Source organism: Manis javanica, chromosome 7 (assembly GCF_040802235.1).
Source record: "Manis javanica isolate MJ-LG chromosome 7, MJ_LKY, whole genome shotgun sequence".
NCBI classification, from domain to species: domain Eukaryota; kingdom Metazoa; phylum Chordata; class Mammalia; order Pholidota; family Manidae; genus Manis; species Manis javanica.
This window is the reverse complement of record NC_133162.1, coordinates 39,051,875-39,078,427: the sequence shown is the minus strand read 5'-3', so window position 1 is coordinate 39,078,427 and position 26,553 is coordinate 39,051,875. Positions and strand designations below refer to the sequence as shown.

Below are 26,553 nucleotides of genomic sequence, written 5' to 3'. Positions count from 1 at the left end.
GCATAAAACACTGACTCTGTAAAGGAGCTGAGGTATAGCCCAGGCAGTACAGACCCTGCCTACACCCTGAAGTGAGGCCGTGCTGGGCCACAACACAGTTTTCCTCAGGAGACAGTCATTCTGAAATCAATGTGGAAACGCATATGAACATTCAGAAACAAGATGCTAACGGAGATGGTGTGAGTATGTATGTGTGCTGTAACCTTAGGAAATTCCTTCCGATGGAATTTCTTTCAATGTCTGTCTTTCAATTTCTTTATTTATAAAATGAGTCGAACAGACCAAGTGTCAGAAAATTATAGTCCGTGAAACAAGTCTGGGCTGCCACCTGTTTTTGTAAAGTTTTACTGGAACACAGTCACACCCATGTACTACCTGTGGCTGCTTTCAAACTTGTAGTTGTTGTGGCAGAGGCCCTATCTTCTGCAAAGCCTAAAATATTTACTAATCTGGCCACATACAAAAAAACTTGCCAACCCTGAACTAGACTATCTCTAATATTGATTTTCTCTTATAATTCAATAAAGTACAACCAAAGGACAAAAAAGCCTACTCTGTGTGTTTCCTGTCCTCTTTATTTATATGCCTTATCCTTAGAAAGATTTAATCTGGCTCACAAAAGTGTATGGAGCACATAACCACATACATGTAAAGTACAAAAGAAAAGTAAGGAACTCAGGGCAAAGGGAAATAAGACATGTGCAGAGGAAGCCAGAGAATGTGAATACACAGAATGCAAACCCTGAGACTCTGTGTATTTTCAGTAGGCCAAGAGCTTGGCTCCAACTAGCCACTACACAAAGGGGGTCACAGTCCCTTTCCCAATTTAGAGTGTCCCCTGAAGGTCCACCAGGAGGACCACAGCAATCCCTAGCACAAATTACTATTTATCCCCAGCGTCTGTACATAAAGCAGATAACACAAGAGGCAGAGAAACAGGTCCCCAACAATACCCAAAGGGCTGGGAGATACCTTGATGACATTTGCTGCTACACTGAAATGCCCCTCAGTGTGGGCCGACTCAAATCCCAAAGTGGAATTTATCACCAATTCTCCCAGTATATTCCCAAATTTGGAAAACGATAAAGAGAACAGAAATGCTTGACAGCCTAGTATTTACTTTGATGTCTGCTGGCCTTGCGCTCTAACAGAAGACTGTCCAGTCTTGCTGTTTCTGTGAAGCTAAACCTAAGTGCCAAGGTGAGTATCATGGCAAAGACAGGCTATTCTGAGACCTGAGGAAGAAATTTTTATCACTTTGTGATGAAGCTCTAGGTTTGACTATATATAAAAAGCACAGGTGAATCGTGCCTACTGTTGATCATTTTTTACATTGGGCTCTACAACTTTGTATCTAGTTTATTAATACAAGTAAGTATTACCCTAGATCTCTGTTGCTCTCTGCTTTTTGCCCAGTGCCTAGAATAGTGCCTGGGGCAGCTGAGAAATACTGACTGACAGGATGATGTACTCATCTGAGAGACCCTGGACAACAGGGGAGTCTCCAGGTACGCTGAGGTTGTCTTGGAGAATCCATCCCCACCTGGACTTTACCCACAATGCCCCAGCTTTGAGACTCACCTGTGACGATGAGATAGGTGAAAAAGGGGGCCCAGGTGTGGAGGCCAAGCTCCTGAGCTGGGTGTCAAGGAAAACAAATTAAAAATTGAAAAGGGAAACTGAACAGCTGGACGTCTTGTCTTGCTTTGGTCCCACTGTTACAAGGATAAACATTTGGACAGCACAAGACAAACACAGCTCTGGGGTCCAAGCAAGCAGAACTGCTTTCTCTGGTGCAATGAGACTTCAGCGTGAAATCTATTCCTTGCTCAGGGCAAGTACCTGCCTTCTCCTAAAGGAGCAGCCTGTTCTAAAGGTATCCTTTGGAGCTCTGAGATTCTGCTCTCTGCACAGCAGGACCTGCTCCTCCCTGCATGCACCAGAGCAGCCTGGGCAGGATTTTCTCCAATGAGACATGCAGAGAGCAACTGGCATCATGGGCAGTTCCAGGAAAGGAGGCCCCAGGCAGACCGTGCTTGTCCGTGCAAATGTCAAAGAAGTAGGCGAAGCAGCCTCAGGACCTAATAGGCTCAGAGACAGTAAGGTCCAAATGTCACAGCCAAAGTGACAGCTGGCAGGGGCTTAGAAAAGAAGAGGCATTATCTTCTACTGGAAAGTAATGATGCAGAAAAAGCATTGGATGGGAAGTCCAGAGGCCTACAGATACTAACTAGGCTGGTTCTGTCACCTTGCCGCAGATTCTTGGGCAAGTTGCTGCTGTTCCTGTAAAAGTAAAACTGAGATGAATTCATTGGTAAGACTAACTTGCTGGCTTCCTGTGATGAACCCCTACAACACAACAGCAAAATGGGAGATACAGAATGGATACAAGTCCTCACCCTTCAACCAGATCATAGTGTGTATTCCTAGGACGGTGCCTGGCTCTCGATAATGTTCTAGTTAGTATAGGTTATGTTATAGCAGCATCTAAGTGCCTGCTGGGTGCACTTAGCCTGTGAGTTCTGCTTGCACATGTCACCCACATCCACCTACCTGCCCCTGCCGCTGGATTGAGCCCACCAGGTCCACCCCAGTAATATGCTAGTGTCTTGTCACAGCTGCCAGGGGCTCACTATCCTAACTCTCCCAGCACCTCCGAGCTCCTGCCTTACCAAGTTGGTCTCCACTTGTCCACTTGTGTTTCTCTCTGCACAACCACCAATCATAATACCCTCTCCTTCAAAATCTCCTTTTCCTAAAAAAATCAGTGCAAATGCTTAAACTTGGCATCTGAAAACCTGACGAGCTGTCTCCACCCACCTTCCGGTCTTACTTCCCCTCAGGTACCTTTGTGTTGGCCACCTGGGCCGCATTCCCCGTGTGCCAGGCCTTTCCTCTGCCCCTGCTGCCCCCTTACTCTGGAATGACTTCCTCTCCTTTGACTTTCAAGATTCTAGCTCCCATTTCAGAACTCGACTCAGATGCTTTCTGTTCTATTAGGTATTCTTCTCAGCTTCTAAAGCTTCTCAGCTTCTGACCATGAAGTGGTCCCTTTCTTGTTTTCAAGCTCAAGCATGTTTTTATTTTTGATATCTTCTGTGTCATCACGCATGTGCTTACTTCCCCTTGAAATGGAAGTTTCAGCTCAAAGGCTTTTTTCCCTGTGAAGTCCTATGAAGGTTTTCTGATTCCTCTACTTCCCCCTTCTCAGCCTCCCTCCTGACATACGCACAAGCTTGTACTCACAGCATTTCTCCTCCAGACATCCCTTCGATAACTTCCATCCATGTTGCAATGGAATTAGTATCATTCCTTTTTACCACAGGGCTGAGAAGCACCTGGCCCAGAGTTGCTGCTTGGCAACTCTTGGCTGATGCTGATGAAGATGATCAGAATGGTCCACAGTGGCCCCATGGAAGCAGCAGCCGAACTGCCTTCGCTACCGTATGTATGGAATGCACTGCCTCCATTTCTTCCCATGTGAATGCCCAGACCCAAAATTCAACCTCCTGAAGTTTCCCACAAAGAATCTACTCATGGACAACCACAGGTGAGAAATGGAGACCGTACTGGAGACCCTGGAGGGTGGACAATGATGGCGGACACAAAGCACAGCCCACAGTGAGCCACCTCCACTTCCTTGTGAAACATGGAGTCGCCTAGTCTCTCCTGGGTACCACCAACCTGGACCGTCCCCTCTCTGTCTTCCTCCATGCAGCAACCAGCCACTGTAGCTTCTCTCTCCTCCCTTCCAACATCACAACTTTAAATTTCTCTCCTTCCTATTTGCCACCAATGGACATCAGCCATTGCTTCATATCCAGGCTCATCAGAAGGCTCAGCAACCAATGGGTCCCTCAATCAGTTAACAGAACCGAAGGTTGCGTCCTCCTTGAAGGTTGTCTGGCCACTACCCTTGTGACTTGAACATGACATTCAGTGTCTTACTCCTTCCTCAAGTAGTTTGTGAAATACTCATCCCAAACATAGCATGAAGTTCTCCCCAAGAAGGATTCCGATGGGTGAAATTTTTCACCACCTCCCTACACCTGCAGTCACCTTGGGGAGTCTTTGCCATGAAACACTTTGAGGGTGATGACCTCTATTTTCCTGAACCCTGCCTGAGCTTTGGCCCTCCCAGCCATCAGGACATCCCCATTCATTCTATCTATGAGCCAAATGACTCTTTACCAAGCTCCAGCTTCACGCCCTGAAAGGGCAGCCCATGTAAAACAGCTTCCAGAATCATAAGAAATCATTTGGAACACTACATCCTTCTCAGGGAAATTCCCGACCCAGAGCAGACCCAGAAAGCCAGTAGACAGGGCTAGCCCAGAGAAGGAGCCCACCTATGGCAGGATCAAGGCCTGGCTGGGGCGACCAACTCATGCCTGTGTTCCCAGGACTTTCCCAGTCTCTGCAATGAAATACTTATGTCCCAAGTACCCCTCAGTTCCTGGCAAACAGGGAGGGTTGGTCGCTCTAGGCTTGTCGCACTCACAATCCTTGCAAAACCAAGAGTTCATGAGGCCAGTCAGAAAAACCAGGTTCCACATGAGCATATCAGAGAGAATGCAGTAAATGCCCAGAGAAGGAGTACGATGAACTCTGGCTACCGACGGGGTGAGGACTCAGCAGAAATAAGGTCACATAAGCAGTGCTCCAAGCATGCAACCAGGCAGTCTCAGGTGGGTATGACTGACAATGAGTATGACTGAGGATTTCCACCATGGGCAGGATCCAGATCAGGGCAGATCAGGAAGCTTCCCTCAAAAGGGGTTCTCTCGGCTCGGCAGCCAGAGGACAACAGCCCGATCTCCAAAAGGCCAATAAAGACACACACAAAACACTCATACTGAGAACTCCCTGGATCTTGGCATTCTGGGCCCTCTGCAAATTCTAAGCACATGTTTCTTTGCCTCTCTTTTCTCCGAGATTATCAAGGCGTGTGTGTGCATGTGAATGCATGCATGTGTGTACCTATCCTGCCAGCAGAGAAAATGCTCCACATCCTCCCCAGTGGACCCTCTCTGCCCCTCCCACTGGCCGACTCGGCAACCCACCCCCACAAACCACTAACTCAGATGTGCCCAAAGAACCCAGCCTCTCCTCCATGACCACACACAAGCACTTGCCATTCACCCCCAACTTTCAATAACCAGTGGCCCGGAGAAGATACAGTAAAATATCACGTCCCTATAAACAGAGGGATCATGGACCAGATAGCAGACTTCCTCGTGTGAGGAGGGAGTTGGAGACTCACCAGGACTCTGCCAGTCAATGTCTGGGCAGATATCATCACCCCCGCCCAGTCTTTCACGGAGGTCATCCAGCCGACCTCGGCTGCCACCGCCTCCTCTTTTTCATCCACTGGCTTGAGAGTGCCATCCGCCTGGCTCGAGCCATTGTTGATCTTCTGGGCCTCCTGACAACAGAGAGAACAAGGGTTGAGACATAGGGACCAACTAGATTTTAAAAAACACAACCTATCCAAAATAATCAAAGCCACAAGCATCCCGGCAGCGGTGAGAAATGGCTTGAAAGCTCAGGGGTCAGAGAGAAGGATTATGGCCTTGATAGCTTTTTTTAGAAGTCTTTTTTAAAAAGAGTATTTTATTTCCTCTTAAAATGTCTTTTTGAAAGAAAGAATGAACGCTTCTCTTCCCATTTTAAAGAAAAAACCCCGCAAAACTCAGGAAGGCTAGCATCCTATCTAGGATCATGGAGTGGCTCTGAAGGAGGTGAGATCAGCACACTGTGGTCTCCACCTGCCCACTCTTTGAACCCTTCTCACAGAAGCAGCTTCTCTTTTCTTTGGAAATACTGTCTCCTCATCTTAGTCTGTGTGGTTCAAAAGTAACTGATGGTCCATGCTGGGAACGGAGACTGGTCAATAGGACCATTCCATCCCTCTGGCACTAGTGACCAGTCCAGGGATGATTGTGATCCAGGCCAACACAATACAACTCAAGCTTGGGACTTTTGCTGGAAAGAGTAGGAGAGAAAATTCTTCCCTGAGGATGCAGCCACCACAGAGGAAACTAGGAGAAATAACAGAATGCTGATGCCCTCATTTGAACACCTGAGTCTAACTGTGCCTGAAATCTACACGAGACCCTTTTAGTTACAGAGACAACAAATTCCCCCTTTGTGGCTAACAGTGTACCTGAGGAAATGAGGCTGACCTTGCCAGATAACTGAGCCCCAGTGGGGCCCTAAAATTGTACACTTTTGCACACAATGTGTCCTCTGCCTGAAACACACTCCTCCCACAGAGGGCCATGGCATACTCCCTCACCTCCATCAAGTCTTTTCTCAGATATCACCCTTCCAATGACATCTTCTCTGGCTACCTTTAAAAAGTCCCAACTCTACCTTCCAAAAGCATCACCTTTCTGCTTTACTTTTCTCACAGCACTTCAAACCTCTAAGATACTCTGCAACTGACTTACTTATTTCATTTACAGTCCACTTCCCCTAACTTGTATACCTTGAGTGCCTGGCATATAGTTGGCTCAAAAAACATGAACGATGAACGTATGCATAGAAAGAGTTCTGAGTATTGGCCCTTACTGACTACAGAGCCTGAGCTTAGCATTGCAAAACAAAATACAGGACACCCAGAGAAATTTGAATTTCAGGCAACCAACACATTGATTTTTAGCACATACCTCAAATATTGCATGGAACATAGTAAAAACGTGTTATCTAAAATTTAAATGTAACTGGGCCCGCTACTCAAATACCCACTGAGATTATTTTTGCAGATATATGTATAAAAAGGTGCCAACAAATTATGTTCATCATTTAAAAGCCTAGAATTAATTAACAAACCAAACAGACACCAGGGATCATTGTGAACTGGAGTAAGGGGGGAATCTCTGTCTGCAGTGAGTGGGGGTGCAGCACAGAGAGGAAAGCAGGGCTGGGAGGCACCGGATGAGTCACCCCTTGGGGACTTGCAGGCAGGCAGGAAGCTGCTCCTGCCACCTGATTCTTCCCTTCCGGCCTCCCCTGATTCTGGGAAGCTGGGAGGAGAGAAGGAGCACTGCAACACTGGGCGCTCATGTTATTTCCAAGTGTACTGGCCCCACGGAGCTAGAACAGTCCAAGAGGAGGCCTGGGGTGGTGGGGGGAGCTGTAGGGTGGGCATATCAGGAGCTGTCTGCTGACTGACATCTGTGGAGCCTGCTTCCCAAGCCACCTGAGGTGGGTCTCCATGGCCTGTTAGGATCCTGGGTCTCAGCCATGTGGAAACAGCACAGAAGGGTATCCTAGAAGAGATGGAGGCCCTAATCCAGGGGCAGCCTTAGTCACTGAAGGTGGAGATTCAGCTCTCCTGCCCTGCAGGACGCCTGTGTAATATGGGGACGATATTGCAGGCCCTATAGACATGGGTGGGATTAAACTGCCCAATGGCACATGATACAGCCAATTAATTAGTCCCACCACCTCCTGCTTCTCCTTGTGCCACAGTGGTTCTCAAACTCAAGAGGGCATCAAAACCATCTAGAGCGCTTGTTAAAACACGGAGTGCTGGATGCCACACCACCCCAGAACCTGCATTTCTGTCACTTTCCCAAGTTATAGGGAGGCTGCTCATCTGGAAACCCCACCTGGAGAACTGCTGCTCCTAATCATCCTGGCACAGCTTGGTCATCCTTACCCTGATCTGACTTGGGACATGGAGCTTAACCCCAGCTCTTTCCCAGCCTCTCCCTTCACTCAGGGACAGAACCACCTCCTTCTTTCAGAACTAGAGAAAGTGGGTTGGACAGAGAGGAAGTTGGGGTAGGAAGAAGGCTCTCAATGTCTCCCAGGAGCTGGTCTATGGCCACAGCCTGATGCCTGGAGGGCGAGCTCTCTGCTTCTGGGGATCCAGCCCTGGGATGCAGGCTCCACAGCCACATGGCAGACCACGAAGGAGGGAACTGGCATGAAAAGTGCTGGGCGGCAGGGAGTCCTCTTAGTCCCAGTAGTTTCAGTGCATCAATAATTCAGAGCAGATGAGGTATATGGCAGATCACGCCCTCTTACCAGCCCTCTTAACTACTGTTTTACAAGGCATTCATTATTTTAATTACTTTATGATAGGCAAGGAAAAACACAGACTGAAGGGAGATAATGCCCTTGTTATTATTTGCTTACACTGGATGTTGTGGGCTTAATTACCATGTGTGGGAGGCAGGACCGGAGGAGTGGTAGGGAGAGGGAGGAGTTGGGAGCTCTACAAAGTCTGATGCCAGGGGCCAGGTTAGCGATCAGGGCCTGGAGGGAAAGCCCCTGTCCACCTCTGACCTCGCTCTGGCCAAAGCATCTCTCACCAGGAACAGATCTAAACCCATCCTCTGTAGAAAAGGGGGTGCAGGCCCAGAGAGGTTATGGTCTTGCTGGGGACACACGGCGGGAAAGAGAGGTAAGGAGCAGAGCTGTTACATAGTGATTGGCCACTATTTATCTAGAACTTAGTGCCAGCAACTAAAGACTAAGTGCTTTCTATGCACCATCTCTCTTAAAGCTTAAAATAAATCCAACAGACATGTGAAACCCTTGTTTTACAGAAGGGGCAACTGAGGGCAGGTATTTCTCAGGAGAAGGCACAGAGCTTGAGAGCTCAGGCTGGACACAGAGCCCACCTGGGCTTCGGTCAGCTCTGCCTCTTCTAAGCTGAGCCATGTAAAAGCTGCCACTTACTCATGAGACCCGGTGTCTTCTGTGTAAAATAGGGACAAGCATGCCAACCCCATTACAGTGGTAGAGAAGTTTACACGATGTAAGTGATGTGCAGCGCTTGGCAGGAGGCTTGGCAGTTAGAGATGCCAAGACAGAACACCATTGACGGGACTTGTTGCCTCCAAGGATATTCAGTTCAAGTGGCCTCACTTCATGGACTGGTGGCCCTGGGAGGGACCCTGGCCTAGAGTGAAACCTCAATAAATATACAGAACAGAGGATGAATGAGTGTAAGTTCTAACAGTTATAACTTTTCAACTAGGCACTGGGCCCTGGGGGGTAGAAACCTACACCTTCTGGAAGGGTTCCAGCAGGAGCCACGTGCATATACAGGCCAGGGCTTCCCAGCGAACCCTGGACCAATGACCTCCTAGATCCTCTGAACTCCATCAGATCGATCTCACATTCGAGATGAGGACACTGACCAGGGACCAGAGAGAGGCTGCCTCCTGGGCCCCTGCACACTGTTCTCTCTCCTGGGCCCCAAAGAAAACCACTTCGGGCAGCTGTAGCACTTCATCTGAATGGCAAAGTGGGCATCCATCCATCCCCAACCCTCCCACTTCCCACTGCAGAGTAGGATGTGGCCACTCCACGGGGAGGACTCCCGAGTGGCTCAGACAGGCTCCCCCCTGGTGTCAGGAGAGACTTGGTACTGATCCCTGCTCATCCTCCAGGGAAGTGGGAGAGAAAGACAGACAGAGTGTGTGTGATAGAGAAAAACAGACAGAGTGTGAGAGAAAGACAGACAGGCAGAAACCCTGCTAGCTGCAGGCTCCAGCTACCTTAGCCTTGCACAGGCCACCAAAGAAATGGAGAAATGGACACTTTGGGGTGTGTCATGCAATGTGAAGGTCTGGCTGTACGTGGCTACCTTGTCTGAGGCAGCTCAGTCCAGCTTTGGAGGCCACTCTTCCCTCCAGCCCTGCCCTCGCTGCCTACCACGGTCTGAGATAAAACAAGCCACCACTGCCTCCTGGGGACAATACAGGATACAATCTAATCTCAGTGCTCAGACTAGAAGGTGGGGAGGGCTGCAGGGCCAGGGTGCAGGTAGAGGAGCCTGGGGGACACTGGAGAGCAGAATGACTGGCAGTCCCCTCCGACTGTCCAGGCACACAGGCAGCCTCTCATGGGGCTGGCCCCAAGCACATGGCTGCACCCCTTTTCTGCCTTCTCCCCATTTCTTTTAGTGTTCCTCTCAGTGACCTCCTGCTGACATAGCCACGGAGAGCCTTGCCCCTCCTTCATCAACTGTGGCCAAGGGCCTGACTGGACCATAGTCACCTGGTGCTTCTACTCAAAGCACACATCTGTTGGGAGTCTGGGCATTTCCCCTGAATCACAGGAATCAAAGGCCAAAGCCTGGGAAGGAACCTCAGCAATCCCTGTGGATGCTGACACTCCTCACTGACAGATGAGAACACCAAGGGTCTGGGGAGAGGCCACGGGCCCAATGCCCCCCGACCCAGTCAGGTAACCACCAAGCCAAGACATAAATCCCCATAGGGCTCTGCTTCTCTGACATCTTGTTGCCTTCCCAGTGAGATGGATTGTCTCTCCAAATCTAGCCCAAGGGGTCAGTAACTACCCAGCAGTTCCTTCTGCTGCATGGCCTGCACCCCAGAGCCCTGGTGCTCCTGGGACTGGCAGAAGTCCCCACTTGGCCTGAAGTCTGGATGTGAGGCCATGGCAGGTTGCAACCTTTCTTGTCTTCAAAGGACCCGGCTTTCCCCAGTATTGGGAGCAGCCCTGGCCCAGGTCTGGACAGGAAGCCCATTCTAATCCCAGGGCCCCGTGCCCCCAATCCTCAGGGTCCAGGCTCTCTGCCTTTCATCCTTCCTGAACTATACCCAGTACACTGGGAACTTTGGATTTGTGGTGTGATAGGAAGAGCTCTAAGACAGGAAAAGCCTGCCCAAGTCCAAGCCTGGCTTTTCTGGATGGCCCTGGACCAGTCATTTCATCTCACGAAAGCTCTTCTGTAAACAGCAAGAGCACTGCCTTGCAATCTGGTAAGGTGGACCACAGCACTTGCTGAAAGTACCACCTGCCTTATGAAGGGTGGATGGCAGTGGCATTTTGTCCTCTGGTTCTGAGCAAGAAGCAGTGCTCTGGGGAAAGGGATCCTGGGCCCCAAAGCCAGGCCTCACAGAGCATGTGGCTCAGCTCTCAGATCCCCACCCAGCTGCACCTTGCAGGGGAGGCCCGTTATCTCCCTGTGCCACAACAGGATGTTGACACTGCCATGCCCTGTCAGGTGGCCTGCCATGCTGGCCACACCCTCCCTGTGAGCCGCACTGTACCTGCCCTCTTCTAGCTGGCCTCACTTACCCACCCTAGGAATCATCACCTGGACAGCTGTCAGGCTGAGCCCGGTGCTAAGACAACCCTGTATCAGGGCGGGGGGCCAGGCACTGGGAGGATCACGGAGTCCTCTCGCTGCTCCCTGCTGCAGCTCCCCCAGAAGCTCCAGGTCTGCTTCAGCTTTAATTACATCTCAGTTCCTTGGACACCAGCTCCTCATTCCAGATCTGGAGCAGCAGTGATCATTTGGGAGCAAAACTACTCTTAAAAGAATAAATCAGTAATGTCACTACCATCTCAACACCCTCTCTGGCTTCCCATCCCACTCAGAGGATACGTCACAGTGTTCACACAGTCTGACCCACCCCATCTGTCCCATTCCTGCCACCATCCTACATCTCTCGCCCACTCACTCACTCACTCCAGCCACATCGGCCTCCTTCGTGCTGCCAGAATGTCCCAGGCCCACCTCGATCTCGCAGCTGATTGCACCCCCCACCCTGCCGGCGATAGCCCATGCTGCTCCCTCGCCTTCCTCAGGTCTTTATTGCCTTATTAGTGACTGCCTCCCTGCCCACTGCCCCCACCCCCATTGAAATGACAGCCACCCCATCCTGAACACCCCCATCCAGGATTTTTTCTTCCTCAGAGTATTTATACCACCACATCTGGTAGCCGCAAACTTCAATCATCTTTTATTATCTGTAAGCTCTATGAGGGAAAGAATTTTCCTCTCTTTTGTTCACGGCTGTATCTTCAACAATGAAACATTATGAGCTCAGAGTAAGTACTTGATACCTCTTGGGGAAGGGAGGGAAGGGGGCTGCAGCAAAGGGGAAGTCAGGTCTTGGCATGCACAATATGTAGAACAGATTATATGAATAGTTAGTAGTAATGATGGTAACACTGGCTTCCTTTTTTGAGCGTCATCACAGAAGCTCTATGAAGTAGGCACAAGGGCACTCATTTGCAGATGAGAGACTAAGTAGCTGGTCCAAGAAGACACAGCAAGAATTTAAACTCAGCTGTCTGACACCTAAAAGGGACAGACCTGTCCTAACATCTTCCCAAGGACAACTTGAGGAGCAAATGGGACAATGTGTAAACAAAGATTATAGGCTGTTGCAAAGTGCCCATGAAAGGCTTATTATCATTATGAGCATTCAATTTGCCCTACTTCCAGGTACTGTGTGTACCTCAGAGACCCTTCTTCAAGGTCCCTGTGCCTTGGGAGGGCAGTTAAATCAAGGATAGAGGAACACGGCTCCTTTCTCAGCCAAGAACCAGCTTGGAACTATAAATTATCCTTCACAGAGCAATGCGAGTTGTAAATGAATGTGGCTGAGCTGACAGGCTGTAAAGTCCTTCTGCTAAGCATCAAGGTTCCCTATGCAGAAGCCACCAAGGAAGACGGGGCTTCCCTCGGTGCTGGTTGCATCCTCAGAGGGCCTTGAAAGGCAGTCCTGGGGAGTCCTGCAGGCTGAAATGCCTAGGAGTTGAGGGGGAGGGAGGTGGGGAACTGCCTCTCCTAATTCCTCTGGGGCCAGAGTGGGGAGCTCTCGAAGCACCTCCTGTTCCCGGAAGTCCCATGCCTGGACCCTCTGCCCAGGGCTTTGGTACCATGGGACATTTCCTGAGCACCCAACTTCCAGAAAGCTGCGGGGAAAGGAAGGACCAGGAAACCACTGTCTGTCTCTCCTTGTCTCACAGTCCCACTCTGTCCCCAGATTTCCCTGGCCAACATCAGAAAGCTGTTTCCCCCAAAGACTACATTGCCGGATTCTACTTCTGAATTATTCCTTTAATCTGCCTGGAACCGCCCACCACCACCAACCCCCACCCCACTGCACTCACCCCATGCCCAGCAGCAGCTCCCTGCTTCTCCCTGCTTCTCCCTGCCCCATTCATCCATCAAAAGTGACCAGGCAGCCCTGAATACAGCTGCCCTCAGCTGACCACAAGGCAGGCACCTCTTCCTGCTATTAGGATGGTGGCAGGGTGAAGAGCTCTGGGCTAAAAGGTAGGAAGGCTGCATTCTTGATGGTTGTTTTTCATGGCAGTGAATATGACGTTCTGTGGTGCTAAGACCTGGTACCAAGTTTGGCCTAAGACCCAGAAATGCCTGAACTTCAATACCTATAAACCCATGGGGCTTCCAGTATGTCCATGCAGGCCACTGTCCTAGGAGTTCTGCCTCAGGTCTTCACTAGGCCTATGCTGCTATGCAATGCCCAGCCACCACCACTTCTTTCAAACAGGCCAAGAAGAATCCCACCAGCAGCCTCTTTCACACCCTGGGAGGGTGGCCTAGCTGTGGGGTTCTCCCAGGGACCGGTAATACTCTGTATTAGGCATAGGCCGATTACCTAAAGCAGCTACAGCAAATAAAGCATAGTGTGGGCACCACGAGCTGGGATTTTCCTGGTATGAGTTTCTAGGAAGGGAGAGGAGGGAGCAGGTGGTCAGCCTCACACCCAGGGGTGGGGGAGACAGGGCAGCAGAGGACCCAGGCTCTACCTGGAGCCAGCACAACTGGTTTCTGCCCACTATCCTCTCCTGGCAGGTCAGAGCCTCCCCTGAACCTTGCAGCCCCCTCTCCAACCCCCAAGACCCCACACGCTCAAAGAGATGAACCCACCCAGCAGCTACTGAGTTTGCTAACCACAGGCTATACCTCCAGGGAAGGGAAGGGGAACAAGGTCCATAGATTCAGACCACATGAGCTGCAAAAGAAGCTCAGGCAAAGACAAGTGCTCTGGGATGTCAGCAAACCATTGTGTTTAGTGGGTGTCTCTGCTGGTGATAAGGTACTTCATCATCACAGGCATTTTTAGCTGTCGCTTCCCAGGTACACTGCCCAGATTCTCACTCCTAGGAGCACCCCCGTGCTGTGTGTGAATAACTGCTCTTCACAGATCTTTGTGGGAGAAAAGGGTGACAGCATAAAAAGGCCAGGTGACCTTTAATAAGTCGCTTACCACCCTTTTGCCTCGGGTTCCTTGTCTCAGATTCAAAGGGACTGTGTAAATGCTCCCCAAGGTTCTGCTAGTTCTGACACCACCCAACCTCGAGGTCTGGATTGCAAGTCCCTCACTTGCATGCGTCCCAGCAAGTACGAAATGCTGGGGGAGGCCAGAGGTCCTTTCTGGCTCCTCTCAGGGCCCTGCTCTCAGCTGCTCGCCAGTCCCCCCGGGGACTGAGGGGCTCAGCTGGCCCTCAGGAAATTCTTGCATCTACAGACCATGTTCTTTACTTGGCTGTTTTTCACCATCTTATTTAATCCTCACAACAAGCCTGCAAGGTAGGAATGTTATGAGGCACAGAGAGGATGGGTAATTTCCAAGATCACTCATCTCATAAGTGGCAATACTGAAATTTAAGTCTAGTCTATTCTGAGACTATAGGCCATGTTTTTCTTCTAATCCCTGCTGCCTCAGGATGGGCAAAACATACAAAGAAGAGATGAGAGCTCCTTATAAAATGTTGTTTATTACTATTACTGTAACAATCATCATATGCCCTATGGCTCCTAAATAACAGAATTTTGTAATATAGACTTCTAAATCTGGTTATGATCAGCCAGGTATATGGATAGGGAGTTGGAGAAACAGCCTAGGGGAAGGGGGGTTCCAATCTGGAAATAGAATGATCCATTAGACTTAATGTCCCATGGAGAGATGTGTTCTCAACATGGCTGCTGAAAATAAGTAAGTTAACCCCACACTTTCAGGACTAATGCATACGTCACAGCCAATATACCACATTTACAAATTAAAGATCTTCTTCTTCAGCTGCCTTAATAAAATGAGAACACATGAGTGATGGCCCATAGTTCACTATGTGGGCCTCAGAGAGACTTGGATTCAGAGCCCTCACCTCTGATCCCTCAGCCAGAGTAACCTGGACTGTCCCAAGTCAGCCCACTCACCTGTAAGGACATGGTAGCTGAGCTGCCAGTCTGCAGGCCTGCCTGAGAGAGGGGCTCAAGAACCACCCAGACAAGCCATCACAGGGGCCCAGTCAGAAGACAAAAATCACACCTGTTTTCCAGTTGAGGTAATTACGCCACGCACACATGAGGCAGGGTGAGAGTACACAAGGATTAATAATGGATGAAATTTTCTAAATGCCTTGTGTTATTTTAGTCAACCCTGTTAACAATATTACAAGTTGGGCACTATTATCCCCATTTTAAAGTTGAGCAGCAGAGTCGCTGAGGCTCTCTGTAAGGTCTCTGGTTATCACATTGGCCATGCAAACCCCAGTGAGGCCCACGAGCTCAATACAAACCACTTTTCTTTGTGGGAAGAATCTTGCATTTTATGGGAAGGCAATCTAGCATGACTTCTTGTTTGAAGGAGAGCACACAAGTCCTTTCAAAAGATTTTTTTAAATGAAATGAATTTCAGGGTCACAGAGCTATAGAGGTCAGAGCTGCAAGGGGCCTAAGAACCTGTTCAGTCTGATTCCCTCCCTTCAGAAAGGAGCATCTGAGGGTCACGGAAGGGTGGGGGTCTTCCATGAATAAAGAAACACAGCTTGTCCACACAAGAGACTGTGCAGCATGAGGATGCAGGAAGTCCAGGCATGGTTGTCTGGAGGCCCAAGTCTGGCTCCCGGCTGCCCCTCTTACCAACCATGAAACCTGGAACAAACCTCAGTTTCTTCACTGGAAAAACACATTTACAAATACCTTCCTCAGAGAGTATCTGTGGGGATCAGTCTTGATGGTGAATGCAAAGTAGCTGGTGAGGGCTCAGTAAATAGAAATTATTATTAGCTAAGTGCCAAATATGCACTTCTATGACCTTAGACAATGACCTGCCCAAGGTCCCACAACTAATAAAGAGCTGCTCAGGATGTGAACCCATGTTCCAGACAGCAAACCTCATCTCTGTCCACTTCACCGGCATGGAGGCCAAATTTGGTTTCTAGTTGAGACAGACTAGATATGAGTAACTAAGACCCACAGGATATCCAAACCCTCATTTTCATGAAAGGAAGCAGAAATCTCCATAGCACAGCCAAGGTAACTTTTATGACTCAAGTTATTGAAGAAAAAGGCAAATCAAATCAAAACAAGGATGGGAACACGGTTGGGAGACAACTGAAAGTTACCCAAAGATGAGTTTACATGTTTGAGAGACCAGATCTATGAAGTCACAGGCTCTCCCTCTCTCCCATCTTCTCCCACCTCCTGAAAAGCAGCCCAGGGCAATTTGGAATGTCCCCACTTATGGAGAGGATTTACTGGGAAGAGACAGTGAAGTGTCAAGAGGGGAGAGATGCAGAAGGAAGGGAGCCCATCACCACCTGTGGATCAGGAAGAGGATGTGGCCCCTGTGGGGTCCCGTGCTCCACAGCAAAGGATCCTGGGAGGTTGGCTCACAGGCCCTCTGCATGCGGCGCCACAGAGCAGCACAGCTCCAAGAGGAGCGTGAAAAGGAAAAGCAGCCGTGCAGTGCAGCGTGTGTGCCCTGAAAGACAGCCAGCACCCCTCCCCGGGGAAGAACTGTCCTTCTCCTTGACGTTATGTCATCACTGCTTTGTTGGGTTATCAATATGCCCTTTAATGAAATGACAGTGGCACCTGACAGTTTCTTTTTTATGTCCTTGCTTGTCAAAATGAAAATCTGGCAACCCTCTGATGTTCTGTTTCTTAAGGCTTAGTTAAGTTTTCCGTGGAAAGTCTAGGAACTACTCACCTAGTCCTCATTCTATTGATGGGAAGTTAAAGCCCAGAGAGGCCATGCTCATAGCCCGGGCACCTCTACATGGAGCCCAGGGTGTGTCTGTCACGCCAGTTGGGGACCAGGAATGGGAGGGCTCAGGGGATAAAGACAAGGTCCTCAGGGGTCCAACAGCTCGGTTAGCACCAGCCCAGAGAGTAGGAGAGAAGGCAGGCCTCAGTGTCCAGGCTGAGGCCACACCAAGCACCCTGAGTTCCCAGCCTCACTGCCAGTTCTGATGCCCTCACTACCACTACAGCAGAAGGAGCACAGAACCTAAACAGTCTCCCTGGAAACAGCACACTGTTGTCACTGCCCCGACCCATCCCTCGGGGCAAGTGGAGAGAAAGAACTTAGCAGCAGACTACCAGGAGAATGAAATGCTTGTAGCTGAATATTGCCCCCCCAAGTCAATACTGAGACAATAGAAAGACAGAAGCAATACACAGCAAAAAGGTGATACCTTGTGAACAATCTAAGTAACAGCCCAACGCCCCAAATGAAACCCATCACTTCCATCCCCTTAGCTCACTGTACATTTCCTCATAACACCTCCCGCGACCTAACATGATACCTGGGTATGCTTGTTCTCCGTCAATGCCCGCTAGAGTGTAAGGTCCAGGAGGCAGGGGCTTGGCCAGATCTGTCCACTCCACATCCTCAGCCTGGAACAGTGCCTACCACATAGCGGGGACTTACTGGCATGGTGGAAGAATCACGGAACAGATTCTGGCTTTTGTTTGGTTCTTTGTTTTCACTCTGCTCATATTTTCTGGAATCTCAAAATCCTCTCCAGTCCCCATTGCCCACAGCACAGAATTCGAAGTTCTTCAGGCCTGATCTTCAGACCTGCCTGCTGCCCTCCCTGCTGCCCCCTGAGCCTGTCCTCCCCCCAGACTTCTCTTCCAGGACCTTGCCCTCCTTACCTCCGCACCTTGGTGCTAGCTGTCCCCACTCCCAGCATGCCATTTACCTTGCTTTCTAGCCATCTTCAGTTTTCTTGATAAAATCCCAGGGGTCCAGTGAGGTCCTCTCCCTGGCGACCACCCCCGCAGCCCTCTCTTGTCTCAACTCTAGCAACTCCAGTGCCCACAGTCAGTTCTTCTCACTCAGCACTGCACAGGCACTGGCTGGCAGCCTCAGGTGTCTTTCTATCCATGCAAGTCATTGTCCCAATTAGCCTGAAAGCTCCTTGAAGTCAAGGTCCATTTTTTTATACCCAGAGTGTGTGGCATACAGCAAGTGATTAATAAATACGTACTGACTAAATAAATCAAAACTCTGCTCAGTAGGTACTGTGAAAGCAAGACCTCTCCTGGGCTAAACCGAGCCAGTTTCCGTGACTTGAAGCCTGAACCAAGCACTGGCTCCCAAACTGCTGTCCCTCGGTGCACCTACATTTCCAAATAGAAATCCCAAATCCCAAACAAGATCAGATGTCATGGGGCTTCTGAGAGGCACATGCCTCACCAGTCATGTCAGTCAAAAAAAAGATGAATGTTCTTGTTTACAAAAGGATTTGTCCCGTTCCAGGAAAATTTCCACCGTGATTTAGGGCCTAATCCAGAATGCTCCTATAGACCTCACCAGCTCAACATTTTTGTGCCTCTTCCATTTGCTGGAGTCGGCTCAAAAGAGCTATTACTAGTAGGCCATCCCACTGCCTTTCCCAGTGGGCAGCAGGACTCCCAGTCAGGAAACCAAGGCCTAGCAAGTCAGAGACCTCAGGGAGCAGAAAGACGGCCAGGTCACCAGGCACACAGATACACTCAGGACCAGCACTGCTAAGTGCCACCCAGTGTGGGGGCCCAGGCTCTGACCTTAGGGGCTCCACAGAGTGGCCTGGCTTCCTCATTCTACATCCCCCTCTGGGGACCTGGCTGGGCTCTAAAACCCCAGCTTCCTACAGTCTTGGGTTCCCACAACCCTCGGTTGGATCTAGGTTTCCAACGCAGCAGCCAAATACAAGAGTCCAGACTGGCTGTTAATGTGAAAGAATAACAATAATTCAGCAGCCAGAGGAGAGAAAGGGGACCTCTATTTCTATCAGGTTCAGGCAACTACCTCTCTTTCACCTTGTAGATCCCCGAGGGGAGCTAGGAATGGCAAGACCCCAGCACTGCAAAGCCTCATCTCTGCTTGGCACCTCTGGACCCCTCAACCTCCTCCCTGTGGCCTGGGACCCCTCCAACTCCAATGTCGGGAGAGGCTTCGCAGCTGTGAGAACTTTCCTTCTTGAAGACAGTTTTTCCAAAATTATATCAGGTTTCCTTCTATCCCAGCTTGGCAGCAGGGGACTCTTTTGCCTAACATGGTTGAAGAATGTCTTAGAAACTAGTGTGATTCAGTCTGGCTCCAGATGAGGTTTTCCACCCAGACAGAGCACACTGAGTGTCTGGACGTGTCGGCTTGCTACCCCAGGGGGGCCCACACCCCAGACCTCGGTCAGGAGGGTACGCTGACAAAGCGGCAGGTCCTGCTCAGAGCTGATGTCAGATACAGAAAGCAAGCTAATAGGAAGCCAAAAGGTCTTGCCCACACACTTGCAGACACAGAGGCCTCCCTCCCTACAGCATCCCTCTCTTCCCCCCAATTTTCTGATTTTGGAAATCTAGTTGTAGTGCATGCAGTATAAATATTGAAGAGCTACTGGGGGAAATAATTCAACAACTGAAATCTCAAAGGGTACAAACCTTTCTCTTGCAAGAGATGGTAAAGCCTCTCGGGCTTCTCTTCAAAAGGACACTATATTTCTCCTCATGCCTGTTTAGACTAGCCTCCTTCTACAAATACAGAATCTAACTAGAGGGGTGCCCAAGACAACTTTTAGAAATTGTGTAAAAATGTCTGTAACCTGAATGTCAGCTTTCCTAATGAATTATTACTGGACTGCAGTTAGTTCTACCACACTCTCACCTGCAGACCCTCAGTTCCCCCTGGACAAAATTAGAAGCATGGTATTCCTCCCTTACAACTCCATCCACCACACTGAGGGGAGCCGCACCGATGGGCACAGGATGACGGTAACATAAGAGAGCAAGCTTCTTTTAAATCTCAGAATCTTCGTATTATAAGGATCTAACAACTACAATGAGAAAAGAGCCCTGAGGGACAGGGGCCCCTGCCTGAGCACTGTGGTGATCACCTGAGCAGGCATCCTGCAGGCCCCATGTTTCCATGACAACTGTCAGTCTGGCCCCTAGAATTCATGGAGATGGGACCTCCTTGGTACAGGCAGTTCTGGAAGAAAGATCACATTGCTGCCTTAATCCTACATCTCTGTTTCTCCTCTCCTTCTGTGGCTGATTTTGTCGCCAGAATCTACACAGAGATAGTTGTTCAAAGATTTCTTAGCATGGATACATCAAAGGTGAGAAGCCAGCCAAGGAGAAGGGACACAGGGAGAAGCTTCTGTGCTTACTGGCAATATTCTATTTCTTGACCCATTTGGTGGTTACACAGACCTTCTCATGATCAGTCACTTTTTTGGACTTTCATGTATATACTCTTATGCATATTTTTATTTCATTATTTTTAAAAGGACTTTTAAAATTAAATCAGTCAAACTGTTCTTAAGGGACCTATCACCATCAGCTACATTTATCAAGTATCTCTGGCACCGGACAGAAGATTCAGACTGCAAACAACCCTGTGTCACAGTCCTGGAACAAGAATCAGAAAAAATTTCATTGAAAGTCACTGGTCTCAGGGTACAGTCAGGAGGCTGGCACCAGCTGGAAGGAGAAAGTTAAAGCAGAGGTCAAAGGCAATTAGTCACAGTCATAGGTTGAATGGACTAGAAACCCCAAGGGGACTTGTTGATACAACACTTTGCTATTGGCTGGGGTTCAGGGTTGTGCCTATAAACAAGGTCATGGGGAGGAGGATGTGTTTTATGGTTTGTACCTGCCTTGGGAGGTAATAAAATAAGGCCCTGGCCATCAGAGAAAGAATGAGCCTCCCACTGCTTTGCCGATCCACTCCCGAGAGTTAGTCATGATGTCAGCCCTGACTGGGTTAAGATGGCAAGAACATTAAGCAATCAGGAATCTGGGTCAAGTTTCCAAAGCAGACTGGGAGCCAAAGGAACACGTCTTTGCTGCCCTCCATGAGCCTCCACTTGTCACTCATTCCAGCCACACTGCTCCCCTACACACACTTCACACTGTCACAAGTCCCCCATTTTTCCAAGGTTGGATTAAGAGCTCTCCCCCGCTTTTCCAAATCCTACACAATCTTCAAGCCACCTCTACCATGAAGCCTCTCCAGATCTCTTAATTAGAATTAACATCTCCCTGTGGTGTTTGCTCAATTTACTCTGTCCCCTCAGAGTGTTACCTGCTCCTCTGGGCACCAAGCCTCACTACATCTGAGCACTGTGGGTATACCCAGCCTCCCCCTAGCTAAGAAACTGGTGATCAGAAACTTGGTCTTATTAATTCTTGTATCATAACTAATTAATTATTGAATATATCTTACAGAATATATATATTCTTATTAATTCTTATAACTATAGAATATATGTATGTGTGTATGTATTCCCTCATCTGCATCTAGCACTACGCCTAATGGGTATGTAGTAGGTGTGAAACAAGTAATCCATGTTCATTAATAAGTCAGGGGCCAAGAGCATGTGGGCCCAGCACCTAGGAAACAAGGTTCTTTAGATTGTCGGGACACACACAGGGCTTGGCAGCAGGGAGTGAGCATCACAGAGAGCCCTGACATGCCAACTCCACTCACTTCTCTCCATCCCCGCCTTCTCTCCCGGATTCACTGCTGCACTCCATAATTCTGTGCATGGTATCCACTCTTGCTCCAGGCACCCCTCCATCCTCTCTACACTGAAGCCAGAAGACCTCCCAACTTAAATCGCTCCTATGGTTCCTGTGCTTAAACTCTTCAATGATTCCACATTGCTCTTAGGTTGAAGTTCAAAATCCTCAGCATGGCCCTCAGAGATGCTCTTGTATGTGTGGCCTTTGCCTGGCATCTGACCACATGCGGAACCACCCATGGCCTCACATTCCTTATGCCCTGGCTAAGTTGGACTTGCTCCCATTCCTCCAATGAGTGGTCTTCCTTTCTGACTCATAGATTTGTGTGTACTTGTAAGAACCTTCTCCACTCAGTCACACTCCAGACTGTCTACTCATCCTTAAGATCCTTCTCCAGAAAGCCTTCCCTAATGCTCCGTCCACCTCCACCACCACCATTAGTGAGGCAAGCCCTGTAATTATGTGTCCCTTGCACTTCCCCCATAACACTCAAAGCATCACAAACCCTTGTTCAGAGCCTCTCTGTGCTGCTGGGCCAGGGGTTGACAAACTGTCCTGTAAAGAATCAGGTAGTACACATCTTAGGCTCTGTGGGGCACATGCTGTATGGTCTCTATGGCAACTACTCAACTCTGTCATTGTAGCAAAAGTGGCCATAGACAATATGTCAACAAATGAGAGTGGTTGCGTTCCAATAAAATTTTATTTATGGACACTGACATTTGAATCTTCTATCATTTTCATATTTAAAATAAATAAAATGTCCTTCATTTAAAAATTGTTTTCAACTATTTAAAAAATGTGAAAACCATTTTTAGCTCACAGGCCATACAAAAACAGATGGCAGGCCAGACATGGTCCCTGGCTTGTCGCCTCCCAGCTCCTGCATGAAACTTTAAGTTCCACGGAGAGAGAAACTATGTCTTGCTCACTGATGCAATCCCCCTGCATGGGGCCTGTTTCTTAGAAGGTGATTCATAAAAACTAGTTGAATGCCACGATACGCGGATGTGAGCAGCATTTCCCAGTATGTACTCTGCAGAATGCCACTCCAAAGGGATACTCCACAAAGGACAGTCCTTTTATCAAGGAAATTTGGAAATGCTACTGTTTCGCTTCCTGGAAACTTTGAAAGTTCAGCGAGTGCATAAAGCATATCAAAAGCTCAGAACTAATCAAGGAATTTGTTTGACTTAGACCAACACAAAATTTCCCAAACTCATTTAACCAAAGAACTTTCCACTTCAGCCTCAAACATCTAGCAGCAGCTCCTGGCAACCCCGTTAGAAAGTACTGTAGTGAGGACAAAGGGTAAGACTCAGAAGAAGGGTTCTCAAACTTAGAAGGATGGTTCTGTGGCAGAAAACATGATGTTGGCCCACCTATAAAACATCTGAAGGTTTTCAAGTTCACGCCAGCTCCCTGCAAGTAGCCAGCCCTGGGTTGGCAAGGATTGGAAAGACAAGGATCCTATCTATAAGCATCAGAATCTCCTGCCTTATTAGAGACTTGTTAAAACAGAGATTGCTGGGCCCCACCCCAGAATTTCTGATTCAGTAGGTCTGTGGTGGGGCCTAAGTACATTTCTTGAAAGTTCAGCTGATGTTGATGTAGCCAATCTGGGGAACCCACTTTGAGAAATACTGATCTGAAAAGGGACCTTTAAGGAATAAATCTTCCAGCTGAGGTTTCTTCCTTCTTCCAAGAACCTGGTTCCCAGGAGAACCCCGACTTGTCTGCTTCCTCACACTGGCAGAAGAAACCCTGACCCATCTCTCCAACATGAAGGCAAGGCCCCTATAATGGGCTGCACTGTGTCCCCCCAAAAATATGTTGACGTCCTAACCCCCAGTATCTGTGAGTGGGACTTATTTGGAAATAGGGCCATAGCATATGTAATCAAGTGAGCCCTTAATCCAATACCACTGGCGTCCTTATAAAAGGAGGAGAGGGACACAGGGAGGAGAAGGCCACGTGAAGTCAGAAACACAGGAAGGAAGCAATGCGACAGCAGAAGCAGAGACTGTGTGATGATGAGCTGCAAGCCAAGGAGCACCAGGATGGATGGCCACCACCAGACTCTAGAAGAGGCAAGGGAGGTTTCAGACAGCATGGCCCTGCAAATTCTTGGGACTTCTGGCCTCCAGAACCGTGAAGAATGAAAGTCTGCTGTTTTAAGCCTCCCCATTTGGAGTAGCCTTTCCCTTGGACAGGGCACATCTCACCGTCACAGGAACAAGACACACACACACAGCCCAGAAGAAGCTCTGGCCAAGCCTTAATCTTGGTGGGTGTCTGCTTCAAGAGCATGACAAGCCACAGATCTCTGGTCCCTTTGTCACCTCTACATCCCTGCTCACTGAGCTGGGGTCTCTCTTTGGAACTTAGGTTATCTAATCAGTAGGACATTTTGTTGGATTCCTGCCCAAGGACTGCTTTTCACGAAGAGCATGTGATGATTTTTTTTAGTCTAAAAGAGAGTCAATGAATATGTTATAGGGACTTGGCTTTCCCCCATCCTGGTTCCGCCAGTCCCATTTCCCACTGGGAGATACTTGCAAAGTCCTTCTCACTGACAAATCATTTCTTCTCATCTGGGTCTGAGCTAGAAGTGCCTTCTCTAACCAACATGGAAATGGCTAAGCAGTAGATATTTTCACAGTCTGAGCACCCTGGTTTTAGTCACAAATTATTCCCCTCTCCTTTTGGAAAAATAAGATATATAATTTTTATTCTCAAAAGAGACATGTTATGTGTCCAATACTTTAGGAAGAAGCCAAGAAGGGACTGTGGACACAGCTTGTCATTCTGATGGGGAGAAAGGGGACTCCAGGGAATGGGCACTGTGTTTTCTCAAGTGCAGAGGTCACAGAATAAAAAAACAGAACCAACCAAACATGTTCCCTGCCTCTCCAATCCATGCTGACATGGGTGTGAACTTGACACCCTTCAGATGGTTTACAGGTGGGCTAAGGCCATGTATTCTGCCACAGCAGATTGTGTTTTCAGGATGCTGCCTACTATCCCAAGGCCCCTGACAACTATGAGAGGGGGTCCAATCCTTTGAGACAGGTAGAGCAGAGATACCCCTGAAAATTAAGCATTCCTTCCCTTGTCCCCTCCAGGGCCACATCGAGTTTCAAATATCCAGCCAGTCATGAACAGCACATTAGTCTTTGGCCAGGAGAGTGGCCTTCCAGAAAAGCCTCAGCTCAGCCCCTAACTAGAGTTGAGAATTAAGCTAGGCAGAGGAATAACATGCTGTCAGAGAGCATGGTCCCGGGTTACAAATTTGCCACATTTCATGTTTGTTTTGTTTGTATTAAAATCTAATTTGCCATGCAAACTGGAGGTTAGTAAACCTTTGAAACCTCAAGTTTCTGTGCTATTCGATAAAAATAATAATATATGCTTTGCAAGGGATTTGTGAGGATTTTGTGAGATGTTGGATGTGTCTGGTACATTACTACTGACATATAAAGCACTTACTATAGCCGAGTACAAATTAAAGTACTGTATGTGTACTAACCCTTTTCATCCTTACTAACACCTCCCATTCTGCAGATGAAGACCCGGAGACACAGAGAAGTCAAGTCACTTGCCCATGGTCACACAGCCAGTAAGCAGCTGAGCTTAGCCCAGGCAGGTTGGCTGTACAGCCTGTACTCACATCACAGGGAACTGCCACATCCCACAGGGGCCTCTGGGGTTAGAAATGAAGGTTTTATTTATTCATTCATTCATTCAACAACAATTTGCCTATGTACCACTCATACAGGGAATGCTCACAGTAGATTCTCAGCCTCTCCTTCTAGGACCTAAAGATCTATCAAGGCAAATTAGACAAGTGCCCAAAACTAAATAAAGGTATAATATAACACTAGAAAGGAAGACAGAGCATAAGAGACCTGTTAAATTACAGGACACAGTCTTTGCAAAACACGCTGATTTCAAGAAGGAGGTAGGATTTCTGCAGCACCTTAAAGGATAGGAAAGGTTTTGACAGATGCACCCAGCATGATTCAGTCTAAATTAGGGCCCCTTTGTTCTTCTTTATCACACCAACCCCTATGTTTCCTTTGCTGGACACTGAAGTTTTCATTTCACAGGTATTTGGAGATTTATGTGTTTAATGTCACTAGACACTATTTATTTATTCACTTGTTTAATGTCACATGACATTTGCTTAATGTCATGAGCCCAGGAGGAAAACAGTGTGCTTCTTGCCCATGGTCACACAGCCAGTACACCCAGGGCCTAAGGCCAAGGAGACACATAGGATCTATTTGTTGAATGAATCAATGAATGAATGAATGAACAGGTAAGTGTTGGTGGGCTGGTGATTGCTTCCAGAAGGAAAAAACGTTCCATGGAAAGACACTGCCCAGACCTACCACTGTAGTAATTCCAAGCCTTTGGTTACCCTCACCTGAGTTTTCTCTCCTGGCGGAAGCTTTTCCAGTCCCTTACCCCCACCTCCCGATTCCTGTAGTGCTCAGGTTTAGGCTTATGAGCATGGGCAATAGCCCAGCCCTGCCTTCTCTTCCCTGTTGGCCCACAGTGCTTGGGGGAGACCTGGGTATCCAGTGGACACTGAGCACAAATCCACAGGTGGCATGTGGCTGAGAGCCCCACTTTCTTGCTGTCCTCATTTATTCCCATCAGTCAAGTACCAGTCAGTGCACACACACCCTGGAGGTGTGAGTCTTGAGGTCAATCCCCTTGGTGGGGCAGTGTGGGCAGCCCTCCAGCCTTGCCCAGGCAGCAGGACTTCTGCTGGGCATAAAGTGAGATTGTGCTGAGGCAGATGACTAAGAGCCCTAATGATTCTGGCAGTTTTTGAGGACCTTCCCCCAAAGGAAGGAGAGTGTTTAAAAACGTATGAGTCTCTGCTGGGCCAGATATCCTGTTTGGAAGCCTCTTTAACACAGCACTTCAAACAGGGGCCTGCACTGGTCACAGGCTCTATCTCCAGGCAGGGCCTGGCTTCTGAAACTGAGAGTGGA

General features: G+C 48.6%; 1 protein-coding gene across 39 annotated transcripts in view; it reads right to left on the bottom strand.

Annotated features, from left to right (window-relative positions):
- KCNMA1 (potassium calcium-activated channel subfamily M alpha 1) overlaps positions 1-26,553 on the bottom strand; it is a 696,669-nt gene that overhangs the window by 470,607 nt on the left and 199,509 nt on the right. For all 39 annotated transcript variants that reach the window (XR_012133155.1, XM_073240780.1, XM_073240755.1 and 36 more), the window contains exon 2: positions 5,264-5,425. Coding sequence is in view for 38 of the 39 variants with exons in the window: in XM_073240780.1 (XP_073096881.1) it covers positions 5,264-5,425 (162 nt within the window). In the remaining variant the exon portion in view is untranslated. The remainder of the gene's footprint in view (positions 1-5,263; positions 5,426-26,553) is intronic.